The following is a 20,032-nucleotide window of genomic DNA, read 5'->3' as shown; positions in this document are numbered from 1 at the left end:
AACTATAAAATATAATGAATGTATAAAAATGGTATATAAATATTATGTATTAACTGTAGTTTATTGCAGCATTTAAAAAAAATAATATTAAATTGACCATTAATATTTTTTAAAGATTTAAAACACCAGTATTACCACTAATATCGGCTTACTAAATTTTAAATACTATTATAACATATACTATGTTATTGACAATTCAAAAAAAATATAAAATTTAAAAAGCTAAAAAATATAATACCTACAAATAATTATAGATTTTCATATGTTTAAAAATTCTGAGTAAAAACAATTTTTAAAATGTAAATATCCTTGTTGAAATTGAACATCTTAAATTAATAAAATCTTTAACAGACAAAACTTCAGAAAAAAATTGTTCAATGTGATTATAATTTAAATATTTTAAACTTTTGAACTTCAATTTAAAGAATATTATGGAAAACCCAGAAATAAGTCAGTGTTGTGGTTGTTTATTTACATTATCAATCCATAAATATTATTGCTTACATTTTCTATATTTATTTGAAATTAGCAATGAGTAATACAAATTTATCATCGTATTCTTGTTTAATATATTATATTACCAATCTTAAGAAAGTTAATTTTTTTTTTTTTATGAAACATCGAAGACATTGGCCAATAGTTTTTTGATCTCGCTAATATATACACTTTAAAATTTATTATAGATTATAGGTATACACCTATATATTATAATTTTAATAATACGTATATTTAATACTACAATAAATGAATACATTAGTTTCACGATTTTATTTTACAATCCAGCGCTTTACGGAGTTCAGTAGAAGTCAATTGTTATTTAATTTTTTTTTTTTTTAAATTTAACTGAAATTAATAATTCATCTTGAGATAGCTATATAGGAGCGGGGTCGAGATGTCTAGAGATTTGGAAAACTTTTTGTCTGCGATGGGGTTCACGCTAGTGACGCGACAGCCATAAAAAATTCATTCCTTTTTTTTCGTTCGACGTGAAACCATGTTACCTATATTATTATTATACAGTCCTGGAAAAACATCGCACGTGGTTATATCACGCGGAACGTGGGCCGACCGACGAGGGACTTACTTGATCCGCAGCAAAAGCACGACTGACTCGCTGAATTCGTTTCCCCTCTCGAAGAGCGCGATGCGGCAGAACGCGTTATTCGTCGAGTATAATACGGTATTATAATAATAAATACGTCCCTGGCCCACAATAATCATAATAATAATAACGACGGTGGTGTTGGAAACATACACGCGAGACTTGCTGCAGCAAGACCGATTTATCAGCATTATACAATATTGTAATAATATCATACACGATACGCGCGTTATAAGTTTATCGTTATCGTATACAAATAATAATTATTATAACTATCCAAACATATTAAATTAAATAAATAACTATATCACGCATACCTAATTATGAATAAGAACGTAGAGACATAGAATGATAATAATATGATATCTTTCAATTTTTAAGAATGGCTTCTTATACTAACCCAAAAATGTTTTAACCATCGAAATAAATAACTGCATATATATAGCATTAATAATATACAATTAATGGGTAATGCGCTTGCAATAAGGTAACTATAATATTATTATATGCATCAGTTTTTCGGTATACACTTATATGGTATGTGTATTATACTATTATTTCAATATCCGTACTGAGTAATATAGCTATCAATATTTTTACTATGTTTTGAAAATCTATTATTTTGTTTATATTATATTATTCAAAATAACATTTTCATTTCGGTCTTTATAACGACTGTAATAATGATCGTTAATCAAACAGTTCGTGTAATTTTATAGTAATTATTTATAGATATATTTTTTTCACTTGATCTGTAGTCAACTACTTTATTTTTTCGTCATGAGTCTTACTGTGGTGTAATGTGCCTATAGCTGTATTCGAGTATATTATATTGTTAAATAGTGAGGTTTATTCTATATAAATATTCGTTTTATTATAATGTATACTCGTATATTTCCTATTAATTACAAATATTTCGATATTACTATTAAATTCAATTTTGACCTTTTTGACATGCAAATAACAATTTTATTTACTCTCGATTATATAATAAGGCATAATAATATACACTTAATCGAATTCGGCTTTCTTACAAACGTTTTAAATACGCATGCATTTATGTATATTCCATATATATACTTTTTATAAAATTTTATATTTGTATTATTTACATATTATATTATATTCGTATATTCCTGTTACTGGTACCTATGCGTACCATATAATAACACGCGCGCTATTTCCGGCCGGTTAGGCGCCTGTTATTTGATTTCTTCTCATATAATATCTTACAAACAACCCTTTTTTCCCCATTGTCTGATAAAAATATCGTATCTTATACTAGTTACTATAGATATAATATATATAAGTACACTATTTCTCATTGCCACACCCTCCTGTACGACTACCCCGTAATCGCCACCGTTAGGCCTTTCGAATATATCACCGTGATATTATTAAGTAGTTATATATATACACATTTTTCCTCTTTCTTATTAATTTAAAAGTCGCAAGCGATTTTTAATTAAAAAAATACTTAACGAGCCGAGAAAAACGGATCTTTGGCAAATTAAACAACCGATTGACGGCCGATGGAAGGAGGAGTGGAGAAGTGCGCGTTATTGGTATTTTTTTCCCTCGTAACATAATTATTGATAAAAAAAAAAGTAACCGATCGAGATCGTGAACAGCAGTCAATTAAAATTAGTGAGGGTAATAAATAATAATGATAATATTAATTAAAAAAATACACACAACGTCGTTTCGTTATTGGAAAAAGCGTAAATATTAAATTGATTGTATTTAACCAACGTAACGTGAATACAAACGTAAGCGTTATTTCGTACTCGGGTTTGCGATCTCACAAGAATATAATATTCCGTTGGCGTTCTGTAAGCACTAAACATTTTACCAGTTTGCAAAAACAAATATTGTAATGCTTGTGTTTTCTTTTGAACCAACCCATCACATCTCGAAGATATTTACCGAAATCTCAATGAATTTGTCTATGTCTTAATATATAATCATATTTTGGCACATCGCATATATATATATATATATATATATATATATATATATATTGTATATAAAAAATACAATAGTTCACAATACTTATCAGTTGCCGTAGTACTACATGAATTTTAGTGTTTTGTTCTATGCTCCAAGTTATAATAACTTACTTTACCGTTTATCAGAAATACAATATTTTCGAAAATACAATTTTTAATACGTTTTACTGACTATATGGAACGGTATACCGCTGTATATACCAAACAACCGTACTACTGTGATATAGGGTTGACGGTATTGAAGTCGGGTACCGGTACATATACCGAAAAATAATCGACCCTATAATCCCCAGCTATAACTCGCGGCCGTGAGAATGAAATATTATAATTATTTTGGTACTAAACGAATACAATTGTTGTTAATTTATTGTGTTCGTTTTGCACGCAGGTTGACATCAAAACGCAAGTCATCGGGTGACGGTACGGTGGCCTGCAATAAGGCACAGTCAACCGTGGACGAGACGTTTGCGCACAAAAAAAGGAGACGGGCACTGAAACAGATGCAAGAGGTGACCGCAGAAAAGGACAACAACAAAGGCTTGTCCGAACAACAACAGCAGCAGCAGCAGCAAGACAACAACAACGGAGGCGGCGGTGCGGCGGCCACACAAAAGACAATGGTGCTGCCGAAGAAACGACCGCTGGCTGGTCAGCAGGCCAACGGTGCGGTCACAGCAGCCGGACAACAAACGGCTGCGGCCGCGCCGAAAAAACAAGCAAAAGCCAGTGGTGACGAGGCGGTGGACGACGAAACGCTAATACGCGAGACAGAAGCAGCGCTGAAGAGCCTGTCAGGTGGGTGGCCGAGCGCTCGGCACTCGTTCTACCGAACAGGACACGACGACGACCGGTATGAGTCACCGGCGTTCGTCAACTTGTTCGATGAAAAGAAAATCGGCAGTGCCAGCAGCGCACACCCGCCGCCTCCACCGCCACCGATGGCAACCAGGGTGGACGAGAACAAGAACAACACGAGCGACGCAAAAACGACACAGCAGCAACAACAACCGCCGCAACAACGTCGCGACCTCGACCATATTTTGCTCAACAAGATTGACCAGAACAACAAAGAGTGCGAGCACAACAAGAAACCGGACAAATACGCGCCGTCTAAGTACGAGCCGGACTTTAACGAACTGGTGGACGATTCGTCGGATGAGCTTGAGATCGACATGTCGGCCGACGGCGGCGGTGAAGGAAGCGGCTGCAGTGGCGGAGATGACAAGGGCGACGGCGGTGGTGGTGGTGACGACGACGAAGACGACAACAACGATGACGACGACGACGACGACGACGAGAACGGTGGCTGTGGCCGTGGTCGCAGTAGAAGTCACACCGGCAGCGGTGATCGGCTTCGGCGCAAGATGGACGTGGACCGCCGGAACAACAACAGTCATGTGCGGCCTGACGAGATGATGACTTCCCTGAAGTCTGAGTCCGAATCGTCGTCGTACGACGCATACCTGATGGACAAGACAGCGTTCTCAGCGTTTCGGCCTGTGGCCAGCGGTGGCGTCGGCGAGTCTAAAGACGCAACCCGCTTAGATCTGCCCACTGCAGTCGGCGCGGCCATGTCTCCGCTGGGACCGTACCCGCCAGCCGGCGCCACTTTCGTGGTCGGTTACACCGGACCCGGCGGCGGGCTCATTTCAAACGGCGTCGGCGTCTCGACAGCGGGTGGGGGTGGACACGGTTCGGCGGTCAAACACTTGTTGGCCGGCGGAAACGCTGCAGCCGGTGGTGGCGGCGGCGTTGGTCCAGTTACGCCGGTTAAGCCGGTTTGCGTGAAACTGGAGGACGACGGGTGCAGTGGTGGCGCAGCTGACTGCAAAGCGGACGGGGCTGTCATCAAGATGGACTCGCCCAGCCCGCTGTCCAAGCAGTACACCATACTGCAGCCGGCCGGTGCCGATTCCAGAGCTGCCACGGCGCTCCAGGACGTCGCCAGGGAAGGCGTGCTCGGTGCTTCGGTGGTGAGCGCGGCCGGAGGTGACGGTCTATCACCGAGGATGACATCCAGTGGCGGTGGCACTACCAAACTCCTCCTCGATCCCGTGGACGGTGGACTGATGCTACCTGGATGCATGAACAACAAAGGTATAAGCACCGATAATACTTAATTCTACGGTTTACAGGCTCGTCGTCATTAGTGGCGGAGACGGTGACGACATGGCCCGCGTTATTATCGTTTCGATCCTTTGCGCAAATCCTGTTGCAATTTAATACTAATTAACATTCAAGGAGGATAGCGCGCAGTCAGTCGACGTTGTTGACAATAATGTCGTCGGCGTTCCGTATACTGCAGCGCGTATATAATGGTCGCGGTGGTTCGGGGTCACCACTTGGTGGGTGGGCGGGCTTGGTTTAAGAGGACATCTCCACGCCGATCACGTGCCGACTTAACCCCAAACGCGGCGAACGGGTACGAGTTGTTAACACTCCTCTCACCCCACACCCAATACACCCATCACCACTACCGCCTGAGCACTATTTTATTATAAATACCCCCACATTCACACACACACCACTGTACCCACAACATACCCACAACCGTACATATTTATAGAGCTGCAGTCTAATACTGTACGCACGCGACGCTCGCCAGTTTCCGTTTCATCGACTTCCTTTGTCGTCATGGTCGTCATTCTTTCTCTTATATAATAATAATATACTCTTTCTCTCTCTTTTGCTCGCACACAATTCTCTTCCTCTCCGTCCGCTTCTTCTTAGGATTTATCGCGTGTACGTATATCATACTACCGCGTGCACGCCACTCGTTCGGCATAATAATATATATATTACATGTTATTGTCTCGCCCGACAAACTTTGAGATAAGTTATATAATATGCGCGCGCGACGACAATTCCGCCCGACCGCCGTCACGACATTTTGATTTTTAAGCCATTCTTGAATATCGTATTGCGCGTTGATATTAGCCATTGAAACAATGCCAATGTCTCACTAAACTTGTGCATGTTATTATATATTAATGAAGTTTGTTATATTTATTTAATCTTAGTCGCTCAAGCAGTTTGTGTTCGAATTGATAAAATATAATATTTAAAAAATCACAATTTATACGCTTTATTATAATGTACCTATAATATGCGATTTTAATATAATCCAATTTGATGCGTGTTTATTCTAATAATACAATTAATAAGTTATTAGCTAAAATAAATAAATGTTATCTCGAACTCACTTAAACAACTTTTATATTTAAAAAAGCTACCTATATGTTGTATTATAAATACAACATAATACTAAAAGACAATAACTTCTTTTCATATTATCTTGAAGTATTAAACAATTGGTTTGATGACAAATTTATTCTATCGTTTCATCCAAAAGTACTAAATAATATTAAATTGAATAAAAACACCAACCAATCTTCAAGGTTGTAAGAAAACATAATAATACATATATTTTATATATTAAGCTATTAAAAATTCTTGATCACATCACATAATATGAATAATGGTCTTAAATAATCTAAATCTATAATAATATATGAAGACAAGTGTTCTTATACTAATCAGTACATATTTTTAACATGTCAATGGTTAATCTCTTAATTAAAGACTTTATAATTTATCGAACACTCAAATTCAGATATCTAACGTCATGTTTATCGTATTTGATGTAGGTATGTATGCCTATAGATAATTTGATGTTCTGATTAAACACTAATATTAATTCATCTTAGATACTTTACCGTTTATATTGATCTTATTATATTATTGATACTTATTATTAAATGCGAATACTCTCGTATATATTAACTCTAATTTATTATTGGTCTATTGCTATACTTAAATTTATAAACCCGCTTAAAAAAAAAATCAATAACGTTACTTTTTAAACTAGAAAACATTTTACAAAAACTAATTCAAACGCTTACTTGACCACTTATCAATAATTTGATTGAATGTGTATCACACATTTTACGTATTATAAAATCTAGTCGTAAACTTAATGTTATATCAGTCCATTATAAATTGCATTTAAATTCACCATAATCCACTTTGATATCATGATCAATATAATTATATATATTTACTGAATCTTATTTACATTCTCAATATCATTGCTTATCTATCCATGAAGTTTTCTCCCTTTATCGCCACTTGGAATATAGCCATCGATGTGTATATTTTTTAATTATAATTTTTTTTTTTTTAGATAGCGAGAGAGCGTTAAAACGATGCATTTTTAATTAAAAACAAGGGAATTATAAATAATATCTCGTAAAACAAAAATAAAATAAAAACAAACCAAACACCCTAGCCGGGGGCATTTCCCGGAATCAATGTTTCTTATCTACTTATTCAGCACAGTCGGCGCCTTTTGTGATCGCCAACGCCAAAAAAAAAACCCATCTCTTATTCTTTTGTTTCAGACGTATAACAAAAGACGAGATCTCCCCTAACAAAATAATAAATATTATAACCTTAAAGGAAATGCATTCGAAACGAATTACTGAAAAATGGTAACCTTGTATTTTTCGTTTCAGATGGAAACAAATGTCCGACGCCGGGATGCACCGGTCAAGGGCACATCACTGGATTATACTCGCACCACAGAAGGTAATTTATCGTTGCTAATCTACGATTTCGGGTTAATATCAATATACAGTAGATCATTGTGTGTATTTTTCTGCTCGTACATGCAGCATGTCGGGATGTCCCCGCAAGGATAAAGTGACGCCAGAAAGTAAGTATCGCAAAACGTTTCATATATCTAAATTATCTTTTGTTTTTTTTTATGTTTCCTTTCGACAATATAATTATTATTTTGAAAGCGCATTGTATATGCAACGAACAAAACCAAACCGTCAACACACCGGATTTTTGTTGGGGGTAGAGAGCTGATAAATTGCACCACTACAACTACCCTGTCGTTGTCCAACGTCAACGCATATATTATCCGTCACGAGCAATATTATACACATTTATATATATATTATTTAGTTATTACATAGATTTTACCGCAAATAACTGGTACACCGATAAAAACACAAACAGCATCGAACTTGTTATATATATATATATTTATATATTATAATAGAGATTTATTTATTTTTTGCTACCTATATATATATATATATACCTATTGCCTTTTTATAATTATTAAATTATGACAATAATGTAATGCATATTTTTCTATATAATGTACAACAATTGCATGATATCCACCCCGGCGACATTACACTACTCTCTCTCACTCTCTCTCTCTCTACCCCTATTCTTGATCCTTGTCCGCCGATTTAATTTTTTTTTTAATAATAAACTTACTTTTCATACCTACCTACCTAATAACTATGTCCATTTGAGAAAAAAAACTTTTTGCTGTTTGTTCGTGTGTATTTAATGCTGCATGTAGCAAAATCTATTCCAATGTAATAAATAAATAAATATATATATATATATATATATATGTGTGTGTGTATATATTGTCTTGACCAGTTCTGGCCTTGCACGAAACGATCCTAAAGTGTCCCACTCCCGGATGTAATGGCCGGGGACACGTGAGCTCGAACCGAAACACGCATAGGAGCCTGTCGGGCTGTCCAATAGCGGCGGCTAACAAACAGGCATTGCGAGAGCGGCAGAAAAAACTGTCACAACAACACATCGCTGCGCTTACAGGTATTCCATTGACCTATAAAAAAAATGGACTGATAGCAGTGACAAAGAGAAAAACAGAGAGGGGGTCTAAAAGCCAACATTTTTTACAATATTTTACATCTATATTACCTATACGGAACCGATCAAAATGTATTAAAATATTACAAATATTTTGGCATAACGAAATCACGTCTTATTTCTATAATAATTCAATAATTCTTGAAAAATTCCACAAATACTGAAAAAAGGGAAATAAAGTTTTAGATTGTCATCTCACTATAAGTCCCATGGGCATGTATATACATATAGCTTCACAGAATATGTTAACTATAGTATCTTTCTAACAACGTTGACACTTCGCTACTCATATAGCAGGATATTATGGGGGACGCACAGTCCATAATATACTAATATGTCTATATATGGATGTCCACACACACCGACACCCACCCGATACCCGATAAAAAACCTAGACCCTTGTTAATAGCGATCTACCCTCAGCAAAACTCGGTCCGGATTATTGTCGAGAACAACGCGTCATTTTCGTTTTTTTCCCCGTCAATTTCCAGTGTGCAATAACGGCGGACTCGATCAGCAGCAGTACAAGCACATGGGAAACATCAATAAGGACGCGTACCAACAGATGGGTGGTCACTACGGCGAACACTGCGGTGGCGGTCCGACTGACCGGTCACCGGAATATATGACGGCGGCAGCAGCGTACTACAGCCCGGCGGCGGTGGGCGCCAAGCTGACGGTTAAACCATCCAAGATGTTGCAACACAAGGACATGGACGGCGGCGGGCCGGACATGGACGACGAAAAGCCGGACGCAAAACAGCTGCACCTCAAGTCCGAGATGGGATGCTGTGGCGATGGGTCCACTCCGGGAACCCAAGACGATGCCATGACCATCAAGTCGGAAATGCATTCGACCGGTTCGTGTCGCTCGGTAACGCCCCCGTGCAATCGACGCACCCCGATGACCATGTCGTCGTACGACCACTGTCACGATTCCAACTCATCGTCAATGTCTGGTAGCATGGACGCCATGAACCACCATCAACAGCAACAACAACAACAACAACAACAACAACAACAGCAACAACAACAACAGCAACAACAACAACAACAACAGCAGCAACAACAGCAACAACAACAAATCCAACAAATCCAACAACACGGCAACGGCGGCATGTCGGGTCAACAACAACAACAACATGGTTCGTCCGGATCATACATGATGATGGACAACAACGCCAGACTGCAGCATAGACCATACGAACCACAGCAGATAAACGGCGGCAGTGGCAGCCAACAGCAAGACATGTACAACAGGTCGGTGGCCGCAGTCGCCGACCGCAACTACGCACTAACCAACATCAACCGGCCATCTCCGTCGTATTCCACCGAAGTCCCGGCCCGGTCGTCGTACGACCACGTCCGGCCACCATCGTACCCAAATCCGCTGAACGCGGCCGTGGCCGCAGCCGCTGCAGCGTACGCCGACCGCTACGAATCCGATCAGTCGTGCCAACGATACCCGTCCGAGTACGGAGACGCCGCCGCCGCTGCCATGTACCAACCACACCAGATGATCATGAAACCTGAACAGCCAGTGCAGATGGACGACGCCATCGAACCGCCACTCTATCCCAGGTAAGGGTTCATACCGGCCACACGTCCACTCGACGAATGTTTATATACCGATATGACATATCATATAGGTTGTACTCGCGTAAAATGTGGGGTTTTCAGTCTTATCGAACTCTTAAACTACTTTGAGAAATCCGGTCAGTTTGTTAGACATTAATAGAGCTTTAGTTCTTTAAATGTGCCTGTACGCATAATTTTAAAATAAAGACATAGATATTCCTTAATGCAATTAACTTTATCAAAGTGAACGTTTTGACTTTAGAAAATAAGGGATAATTTTTTTTTCTATTCTTCAAGTTTAATACATAACTAAATAAAATATAAATACTTTTCAACGATTTATATTGCTATTATTTAAAACTGAGCCCCGGGTTATTTATAAACTATTAACTTACAAATTCGTTTTATATACAATATTTTTGTTTCGTTTTCGTTTCAGACCACTGTACCAGTACGAAGGAGCGAATCCTCCCACGTCCACCGGCGGCGGTCCGGTCATCCAAACGGGTTTTCCCACAGCAGCAGCGATCAATCTGTCGGTGAAGTGCATCGCTACTGCAAGTACCGGGATGAAGCCACTTCCGCTACCGTTGCCCTTACCGCTCACCCGGTCACCAGGCACAGTGTCGGTTATGGACCTTTCCACGTCTAGCGTGACTTCAACCAGTCCTCAGGTACCATTATACATTTACATTACGGTAGTCTTTCGATTAACCATCACGTCCCACGACTTATTAAACACGCGTTTATGTGGAAAGGAGTAAATACGATTTTATAAGTTTTTATTTCTCCAAAACAAGACATACAGAACGCCAAAGCTAATACCGACTGCGTATTATGTTACGTTTTTTGACCGAAAAATAAATTTCCAAGGCTAATCTAAAGTATATGTATACACAGTATTTCGCTGTCGTGCAAAAATATGTATTATACGATTATTTCTTATACGCTATACTGCGATCAAAAACCAAATGCAAAGCTTTTCATCTCACAAACAACACCTAGTCTTGTGTGGTATACCTATAGTCTATAGGTATAAAATATATATACATGGTAGTCATCGACGAGCCGGCTGTGTGGGAAAAACGATACTACTAAATATATATATATATATATTCACTGCCTATACATATCCGCACTTATAGAATATTTTAAAACGTACGGGACAGAGGTGGCGCAGGCGATTGTAATTGACATTATAAATACTTATAACGCCTTTTACTCTGATTATTAATTTTCTACTACTTAAACACCCGCAGACTGTGACGTATTCAAACAGCCTGAGCCCACACCATTACGCGGGAACCGCCGGACACCGTACCAGCCCGAACACGTCGACGTCCAGTCCACAGGTCAACCAGGCTCCGAGCCCACAAGGACAGACTTTGGACCTCAGCGTCAACAGGTACGATGGTGTCGTTTTTGATTACTGATTAGCCTTATAGAGGCCGTTTACCGAGACCGTTTACAATCATTTGTCCCCGTTACAGGGCACCTGGCAGACTTGTGTTTCCTGGCGGAGCACCAAACGGATACAGCAGGGAATCGACTCCCGAGAGCGGAGGTTCCCATTACATGGACCACTACAGAGACGTCAACGGTAAGCAATATAATATTATTAAATTGTCGTTGTTTTGTATAAATATTTCCGTAGTTCGTTGTTCACGTATATGATTAAATTGATAGCTTCGGGATAAAAAAAAAAATTGATTACTTAGTCATTTGAGCATCATCACATACTATTTTGTCTCGTCAATATCACAGTTCAGTGACTATTAGTTGTGGTTACAAATGGTAACACAAACGAACGATACACCACAGTACCACAACACGAATATTATTTGTCTCTGATGCAGGTTCAGATTTAAATTTAAAAATAATTATTATATTTGAAATAATTTAAAGTTTAAATGATTTTGTATATTTTTGTGGATTTCCAATCAACAAAAAATTAGTTAAACTAAAACAACGGCAGATAACAACAATTATTATGTGTTATTTTAATATTTAACCTAACTTAATTATTTTCATATATTTTTATAATTTTATATATTTATGAGGGAATAGCTTATAAAAAGAAGGCCATTCTTTAACTAATATTTAATACTGGTGCTATATGTATGGTACTTCATTAGATTATAAACTTAACCTGTGCAATAAAATTAACTCTGGACATTTCACTCTGTCGATAGTAATATTATTGTATACTGAACAGTGTCCATATTTAACCTAACCTAACCATAATGTCTTTTAAGTCACTAAGAATAGGTGTGACGCAAAATATCATGATAATCAATAAACTTTTACATACAATTTCGACGATAGTTAAAATATTTTTAAGAGAAACCAATTCCAAAAATAGTCCAGCCAGTTCGTAGCTTCACTATACTTCAATAGTTCAATCGTTCCCAGGTCTTTTGATACGTTCAGAATTTCAGATGTAATTTTGTATTAGAAGTGTTTGAAAAAATTTTCTCACTATCACTAAGTTCTTAGTTAAGTGTAGTGAAGGTTGTTTGGAGTTTCTACGTATATTTACATTATTGCCTTCAGTGTACATTGGGTTGTGACTTGTGGCTAATTATTTTCTTGCCGTCTGTCGTATAGGTTACACTTCGTTGAGCCCACATCCCGGATATCCGATGCCGGAGTACGCAAACGGGTACTCGACGCCGTACAGCACGTCGGCGTACTCGTGCGGCTACTCGGCAGGCGCCTACCAACAAGGCGCGCCGCCAAACGGGTTCTCGCAGAATCCGTGTTACAGTATGCCACCGCCGCAGCAAGACAAACTCTCGGTCTCGTCCAAAGACGACAGGTATGCGAGCGTGACATTATTTAAGTACCTACTACATAATTGTACATCCTACACTTGTATTGAAATCAGTGACTAAAAATTGAGGAACACTATTCGTGCGCATAATAATATGTAACCATCTACAGTGTAGAGTCTACACGAATGATCATTTTTGTCCCTGAAAACATACCTATTTGAATACGTTATGAAGTTTATTTGAAAGCGAATCCATTTCGTTTTAAAATTTGGTTCAATATCGTTTAAATTCTAATTGCACTTATAATATTATTAATTATTAATATTATATTCTAACCTAACCTTGTAGGTACAAGGGTTCAAAATCAAAATAGCAGAAAACTTGTTTCTGAGTAAACTTCATGACGAATTCAAAATGTTTTCGGAAAGTTTTATCAGATTACTATAGAAGAGTCGGTATAAATGTAAAAATCACGTTCTACGTGTGAAGGTATATTTTAGGAGAAAACATATCCGGGATTAATCCCCTCTACTTTAAAATCGTAATGCTTATTATTATATTATACTATGGTTATTATTAGGTACTATGGTATTTTAAGATAAACGATTATTGGATTGGAGAGTTTGATTTCAGACATAAAATGTAGCTTTCAAAATAATACTTACCTAGAGCTTTAGATCGGAATTTTTTGATTTAGTTGATGTTGGAATTTTGACAATGCCCAACATAGTTATATTCCATATTATGTCCAAAGATGATTTCTATAACATATTTTGTATCATTATGAATTATAATGTTGATAAGAAATCTTCTCATTTATTTTTTTCTATTATTAATTTAGTATAAAAATAAAATGCTTTTTATTTTGGTTTTGCATAAATGGACAAAAGCGCTATATGATATTTACGAGGTATTTTTAACACTGTAAAAAAGGTAATATTGAACATTTGAACTGTCTTATACTTTTATGATATTTATTTAAAAATAATTTTTTCATTAACGTTTACTGAGTCATTGCATTTAGACAATATTAATAGAGACGTTACATATTCATATTTCTGTCAAATGTAAATATTGTCGTAAACATAATATTGTAATCATATTAATCTTATATAGTGCCTAACATTGTAAAAATACCTGTTGTATTGACACAATTAAATTAATTAATTAAAACAAAAAATATATTTCTGTTAGATATCATCAATTTTTTCCGATTGTTCCCACTGTGATGCAAATATATTTACAGTTTAAGAAGGGAAAATAAATTATAAATATTTCAACTTTTAAGGACCAAATTCTGTCCACAGATCATATTTAACAGCATTTTTCAACAATTTAAGTGTATCTTTAATGTTTTTAGTGCGTCAAGTTCTGAACACAGTTTATTATAGTAGTATATTTATGAATTATAAGACTATAAGCAACTATGCTTGCCACTAAGTTCAAAAATTGTCATTTATTACTGGTTACAACTTTGAAAAGTAGACGTTTTTATTATGATTTATTTTTATCTATTATTTTTTAATGTTTTTTAATAATAATTAATATTACTTAAAACAATTGTTTTTTCCTTACAATATTTTAAAGAGTATTATTTTAACATTTAAGTAAAAATAACTACTTAAATAATTTAAATGGGTTCTTATGACAAAATACTACTAATCCCCCTACTTTAAAAAGTAAAACCACTCATCAGATACAACAAAGACAACTATTAAATCACTGAGACTCCATAAACCAATAATTATTGGCAAAATTATTAAGTACAAAACTGACCTCGGAATCAGTGTGTGTTTTTGTTAGTGTTTAGTGTGTTTAACATTCAGATCCGTTTTAAAAAGACAGCGTTGGACGGCAAAATACTTTCTCGCATGAGGTCATACTGTAGTTTGACAACGTTATCAATTTATCATCATTAGTCAGTTTATCACTATCAACGAAAAACGAACAGTAATAGACAGTATAAACGTGTGAAAAATATCAACATGTGAAAACTGAAAACTGAATAGTATTCAAATACTCAATCTCAATGTTCAATAGTCGATACTGAAATAATTAATAGTTTCTACTTTAAAGTTTTTTGTTGTTAATATTTATAAAATATTGAATATTTACAACTGAATAGTGCCAGCTGGTATGATCACCAAATCATGTCAAGACATAAACTCGAACTGTCGTGTATTTTACATTAGTAAAATATTATTATTATCACTTCTCAAGTTTATTTGTATTTTAGTTGACGTCTACATTGGATGACCTTTTACCATATTAAGTGTACTTATTCATTATTGAATCCATCGACCATTCGGTTACATTTTGAAAATGGAATTCGTCTCGACAGATGGTGAGTGGTCGGAAACCTCGTCTTCTGAAAGTTGTTCTAAAAGTAGTTTGTCCTCAGTTATTTTACCGAAGAGTGGTGTACTACAAGCTATCGAAATAATATTAGGCCAACGCGCCGAACCAGTTGGCAAAAAGGCAAAAATCAAAGCCACATATGAGTTAGACAGAAGATCAATGGCCGTGGAATATCTGTGCTCCAACAAACTGCATTTGCAAAAATATAGTGCTCGCCCTAAATACAAATCACTAAAGTGTAACAGTTTGAGACCATTATTTAACCAGATGCGGCTCTGTCTGTTGGAGGGTGACTGGGATAGCTACAAAGAATTGCTGGTGATTACCCTCAAATCACCCGGCATTGCAAGCGATTATATTTTATTTGCCGTCCGATCCTGTTTCGTACTGCTTTTAAACCACCCACACCGTACATCAGAAATGATTGATAATTTCATCGCATCTTGTTTGAGCATTAACGAAGAGTCCAGAAGAAAATCATATTTAAAAGAATGTTTTTCACTCAGATTCAAATCAGCTTGTACAGAGAAGAAAGATATTGTTGATAAAGAAATTGAAGAAAAAGATGAAGAGGAAGAAGAAGAAATTATTTTTAACTCAGATTTTAGTTCCGATTAAATATTCTAATCAACTAGATACCTACTTCAGCATATTTTTTTATTCTTGACTTAGGTACCACTATTTTAGTTATTTATAGGTACATATTATGATAAATAAAAATGTCTACTTATCCAGTTTTAACAGAGGTTTTAATTTAATGATAATACTATAGGTACCTTACATAATACAGGTGTATTATTTAATATATATTTGAGAAAAAAATCATTTAACGCCTAAATAAAACACTTTTTATACCAGATACATAGGTATGTCATACACCAGTTTATTTATTTCCAGAACTTTGGTAGTAAAAACAAACAAACAAACAAATGTCTTTATAATTTTATCATTTGAATAGCCATTTTATTTTTTAACTAGATTTAAGAAGTATTGTTTTTATTTTAGTATTTCTGTTTGCGCAAGAAGTGATCGTTCTTCATCACAACCTGGAATCTCTTCAACACATTCACAAGAACTAAAATGTCCAACACCCGGCTGCGATGGGTCTGGTCATGTAACAGGAAATTATTCTTCTCATAGATCTTTATCTGGATGTCCTCGAGCCAATAAACCAAAGAGTAAACCTCGAGACGGTCAAGATTCTGAACCATTAAGGTTAATAATATTGCACTATTTGGTGATTATTGAACTAACTAGTTATATTTTTAATGTTAATTTATATCATAGGTGTCCTATACCTGGATGTGATGGATCTGGACATGCTACGGGCAAATTTTTATCACACAGAAGGTAAATCAATTTTTTAAAGTGTAAATTATACTGTTAGTTTTATTGTTCATATTTATATCATAATATTTAATACTAGTGCATCCGGTTGTCCAATTGCCAATCGCAACAAGATGCGTGTACTCGAAAGTGGGGGAACTGTTGAACAACATAAAGCTAATATTGCAAAATTGCAACAACAACAACACCATCACCAGCAATCCGACCAAACTGGCTGTGAACCATCTCATTTAAACCCAAGTCCATTCCTTCACCGTGGTGCACCAACTCTCAGTGTTTGCCATCCGTCAGCACCTAATTTAGCATCTGGAAAGAAACCAATCCCGACAAATGCTGCTGATTCATTGTACCATCACATGTACGGCTCGAAACAACTTCATAATGGTGAGAATAGTATTAAGGTTATGTTTGTCTGGTAAAATTGTGGGATTTTTACAATTTTTGAAAAAGTCAAATATAGAGGAGGAGAAAAGGTAAAAAAGTTGTGGTTTTTAGATTGTAATATGGGGAACGGTGGTGAAGATCTATTTACTTTGGATGCTGAAATAACGGAATTGCAGAGAGAAAATGCACGCGTCGAATCCCAAATGTTGAGATTGAAGACCGACATCAATGCTATGGAGGCTCATCTTCGACACGGGGATAAGGTAGGCCCAAGGTAGTGTCAAACATTCCAAAAAAACAAAAACACTCCAAAAAGATGCTCTAAAGATAAAATAGTCAAACAACAGCAATATTCCACAATTTTACCAACTTAATTATTAAGTAATTGTAACAACCTGATATTTTTGCATGTTTACAGGAAACACAAATCTTATCTCAACGACAAAATTCCCATTTGAATGGGTACTATGAAAACCTAAGGAACAACATGATGTCATTTTTGGAACAAGTGAGATGTCCTGATGGACAATCTGGTTCCGAAAAAACCCAAGAACACTTTGACAGTTATCTGACCAAGTTACAAACCTTGTGCAATAACCCACATTCCGAATATGTAGCCTATAACAATTTGACCTCGTCCACTGCAGACAACAACCGTCCTGTCTACGAAACAGTTAAATCATCCATACTTGACTACAATGTGTTGCCGCCAACAGTTATATAGAACGATGCCAACACTTACTACAATCAGTAATTAGCAAATGGACTTAATGTCTCCATTTGCCGAGCATTAGTTATAGTTATATTACATTGTTAAACCCTATGGGCATATATTATATATTATGATCATAAAAACTTGTATAAATATTAACTAAATTGTAAATTAGTTTATGTACGGTTTTGAATAATAATTTTGCATTTGGAATTAATTGACCAAATCTAAGTAGAAATTTGTACTTATTTAACTATAATATAATAAAATAAAAATATTATAATACAATCAGTTATTATAATTAACGTATTATAGGCTTAAGCAATAAATATTCTGTTAAATGTAATATTTCTATTTCAATGGTTTTCCATGTAAAAAAAACTTGTTTACAACATATTAAAATGACTTCTTTAATAATAAATGCATAGTCACTTTAAAAAAAAACTTAATATAAATATTTAAATGTTTAAAAAAATTCTCATATGTGTGCATATTATTATTAACTGTGTACTTCTCTACTGTAAAACACGATTTGTAAATAGAGACATCTAAACTTTTATTGTTATTCTTTATTGTAATATTCAATGTGGTTAATTACTGTTCCTTATGATATTGTTTTGCTTATGTAGACTCATCTTTATTATCCTACTTAATTTCTATATTTTTGTTTATTGTTCTCTTTATTAGTTATCACATATTGATTTTGTTGAATTATTGTTTTGTTAAGTTACTAATTAAGAACTGTTAATTTTTATGAAAACCGAAAGTTGGTTTTAACTTTTTTATGTACTATATTATATTGTATTGTATGCGCCAAATATCAAATTATGATAATTCTTACGCAATACACGATTTATGTGTTTAAAATGTCTGTATTCCTTGTGTATTTCTGTTTTTAAATTTAATATTCCTCTTGTATCAAAAAGTCAACAAATGAAAATCATAATAAAAATGTCAAAAGAATTAATACAAATATTAAAAGTAATAAGTATTACTTACTCTTACAGTTTATAATTTCATGTTATAATAATAAACACTTTTACTAATATTGAAGACTATTAAAAATGTTTAATCTACGATAAACTAAAATGTAAACATATTATTTTAAAAGCACTTTGGATTAATTAAGGCCACTTTAAATAGGACTATGGTAAAAGTGAAAGTTGGTAACGCACTATCGAGAGAAGTTCAGGTGAATACAGGCCTACGGCAAGGTGATGCACTGTCCCAATTATTTTTAATTTAGTTCTAGAAAAAGTAATTAGAATGATGAATATTTCACCAGATGAAGGGGTGAAACTCGATGGAACATCAATAAGTATTCTAGCATACGCAGATGACATAGTGCTTTTAGGGAATAATATAAATACAGTGAAAAGTATGTGTGAAAGACTTGTAACAGTGGCGAAAAGAGTAGGTTTGCAAATTAACGAAAAGAAAACAGAATATATGGAAATAAGTAGACAACGGTACGGAAAACAAGCAGAAGAGTTTCTCAAGGTAGGGCCTTATAGATTCAAAAATGTACCACAATTTAAGTATTTGGGTACAATGATCACCCAATCAAACAATATGGAGTATGAAATACTTAAAAGGATCTAAATAGGTAACAAGTGTTATTATGCAATGGATAACTTACTTAAGTCAAGAATTCTCTCAAAGACACTTAAAGTTCAGCTATACACCACACTAATAAGATCTATAGTACTATACGGAGCACAATGTTGGACTGTATGGAAAAGTGAAGTCAAAACTGAGAGTTTTTGAAAGAAAAATATTAAGAAGCATATATGGACCATGTCGTGACCTGCAAACAGGTGAATGGCGTAAAAGACACAATGAGGAGTTACATCACCTATATAACAGACCAGATATAGTTAAGGAGATAAAAAGAATAAGATTGGAATGGGCAGGTCATGTATGGAGGAAACCTGATGCTTTGACAAAGACGGTCTTACAAAAGAATCCAAGAGGGAAAAGACCACTAGGAAGACCCCGAATGCGATGGGAGGATTGTGTCAGGAAGGATGTGGCAGTTTTTCTGCTGGAGGAAGATTGGCAT

General features: G+C 35.6%; 1 protein-coding gene across 7 annotated transcripts in view; it reads left to right on the top strand.

Moving 5' to 3' along the window:
• Positions 1–18,837, top strand: part of LOC107169554 (uncharacterized) — a 250,857-nt gene extending 232,020 nt beyond the window's left edge. For 3 of the 7 annotated variants that reach the window (XM_089228457.1, XM_015519320.2, XM_015519324.2), the window contains 14 exons: positions 3,500–5,208; positions 7,626–7,698; positions 7,785–7,825; positions 8,578–8,760; positions 9,309–10,398; positions 10,835–11,069; positions 11,655–11,800; positions 11,886–11,995; positions 13,003–13,213; positions 16,533–16,742; positions 16,815–16,877; positions 16,954–17,258; positions 17,370–17,521; positions 17,677–18,837. In XM_089228457.1, the coding sequence (XP_089084583.1) occupies positions 3,500–5,208; positions 7,626–7,698; positions 7,785–7,825; positions 8,578–8,760; positions 9,309–10,398; positions 10,835–11,069; positions 11,655–11,800; positions 11,886–11,995; positions 13,003–13,213; positions 16,533–16,742; positions 16,815–16,877; positions 16,954–17,258; positions 17,370–17,521; positions 17,677–17,982 (4,834 nt within the window). In that variant the 3' untranslated portion in view covers positions 17,983–18,837. Of the gene's footprint in view, positions 1–3,499; positions 5,209–7,625; positions 7,699–7,784; positions 7,826–8,577; positions 8,761–9,308; positions 10,399–10,834; positions 11,070–11,654; positions 11,801–11,885; positions 11,996–13,002; positions 13,214–16,532; positions 16,743–16,814; positions 16,878–16,953; positions 17,259–17,369; positions 17,533–17,676 lie in introns of all 7 variants that reach the window. The other 4 variants (XM_089228458.1, XM_089228460.1, XM_089228459.1 and 1 more) reach the window with 4 other exon arrangements.
• The last annotated feature ends 1,195 nt before the right edge of the window (positions 18,838–20,032 follow it).

The sequence above is a fragment of the Diuraphis noxia genome, unplaced genomic scaffold (assembly GCF_037042655.1).
Source record: "Diuraphis noxia isolate RWA-SAM2 unplaced genomic scaffold, SU_Dnox_SAM2 contig0005, whole genome shotgun sequence".
Lineage (NCBI taxonomy): Eukaryota > Metazoa > Arthropoda > Insecta > Hemiptera > Aphididae > Diuraphis > Diuraphis noxia.
This window is presented reverse-complemented; position numbering and strand designations above follow the sequence as displayed.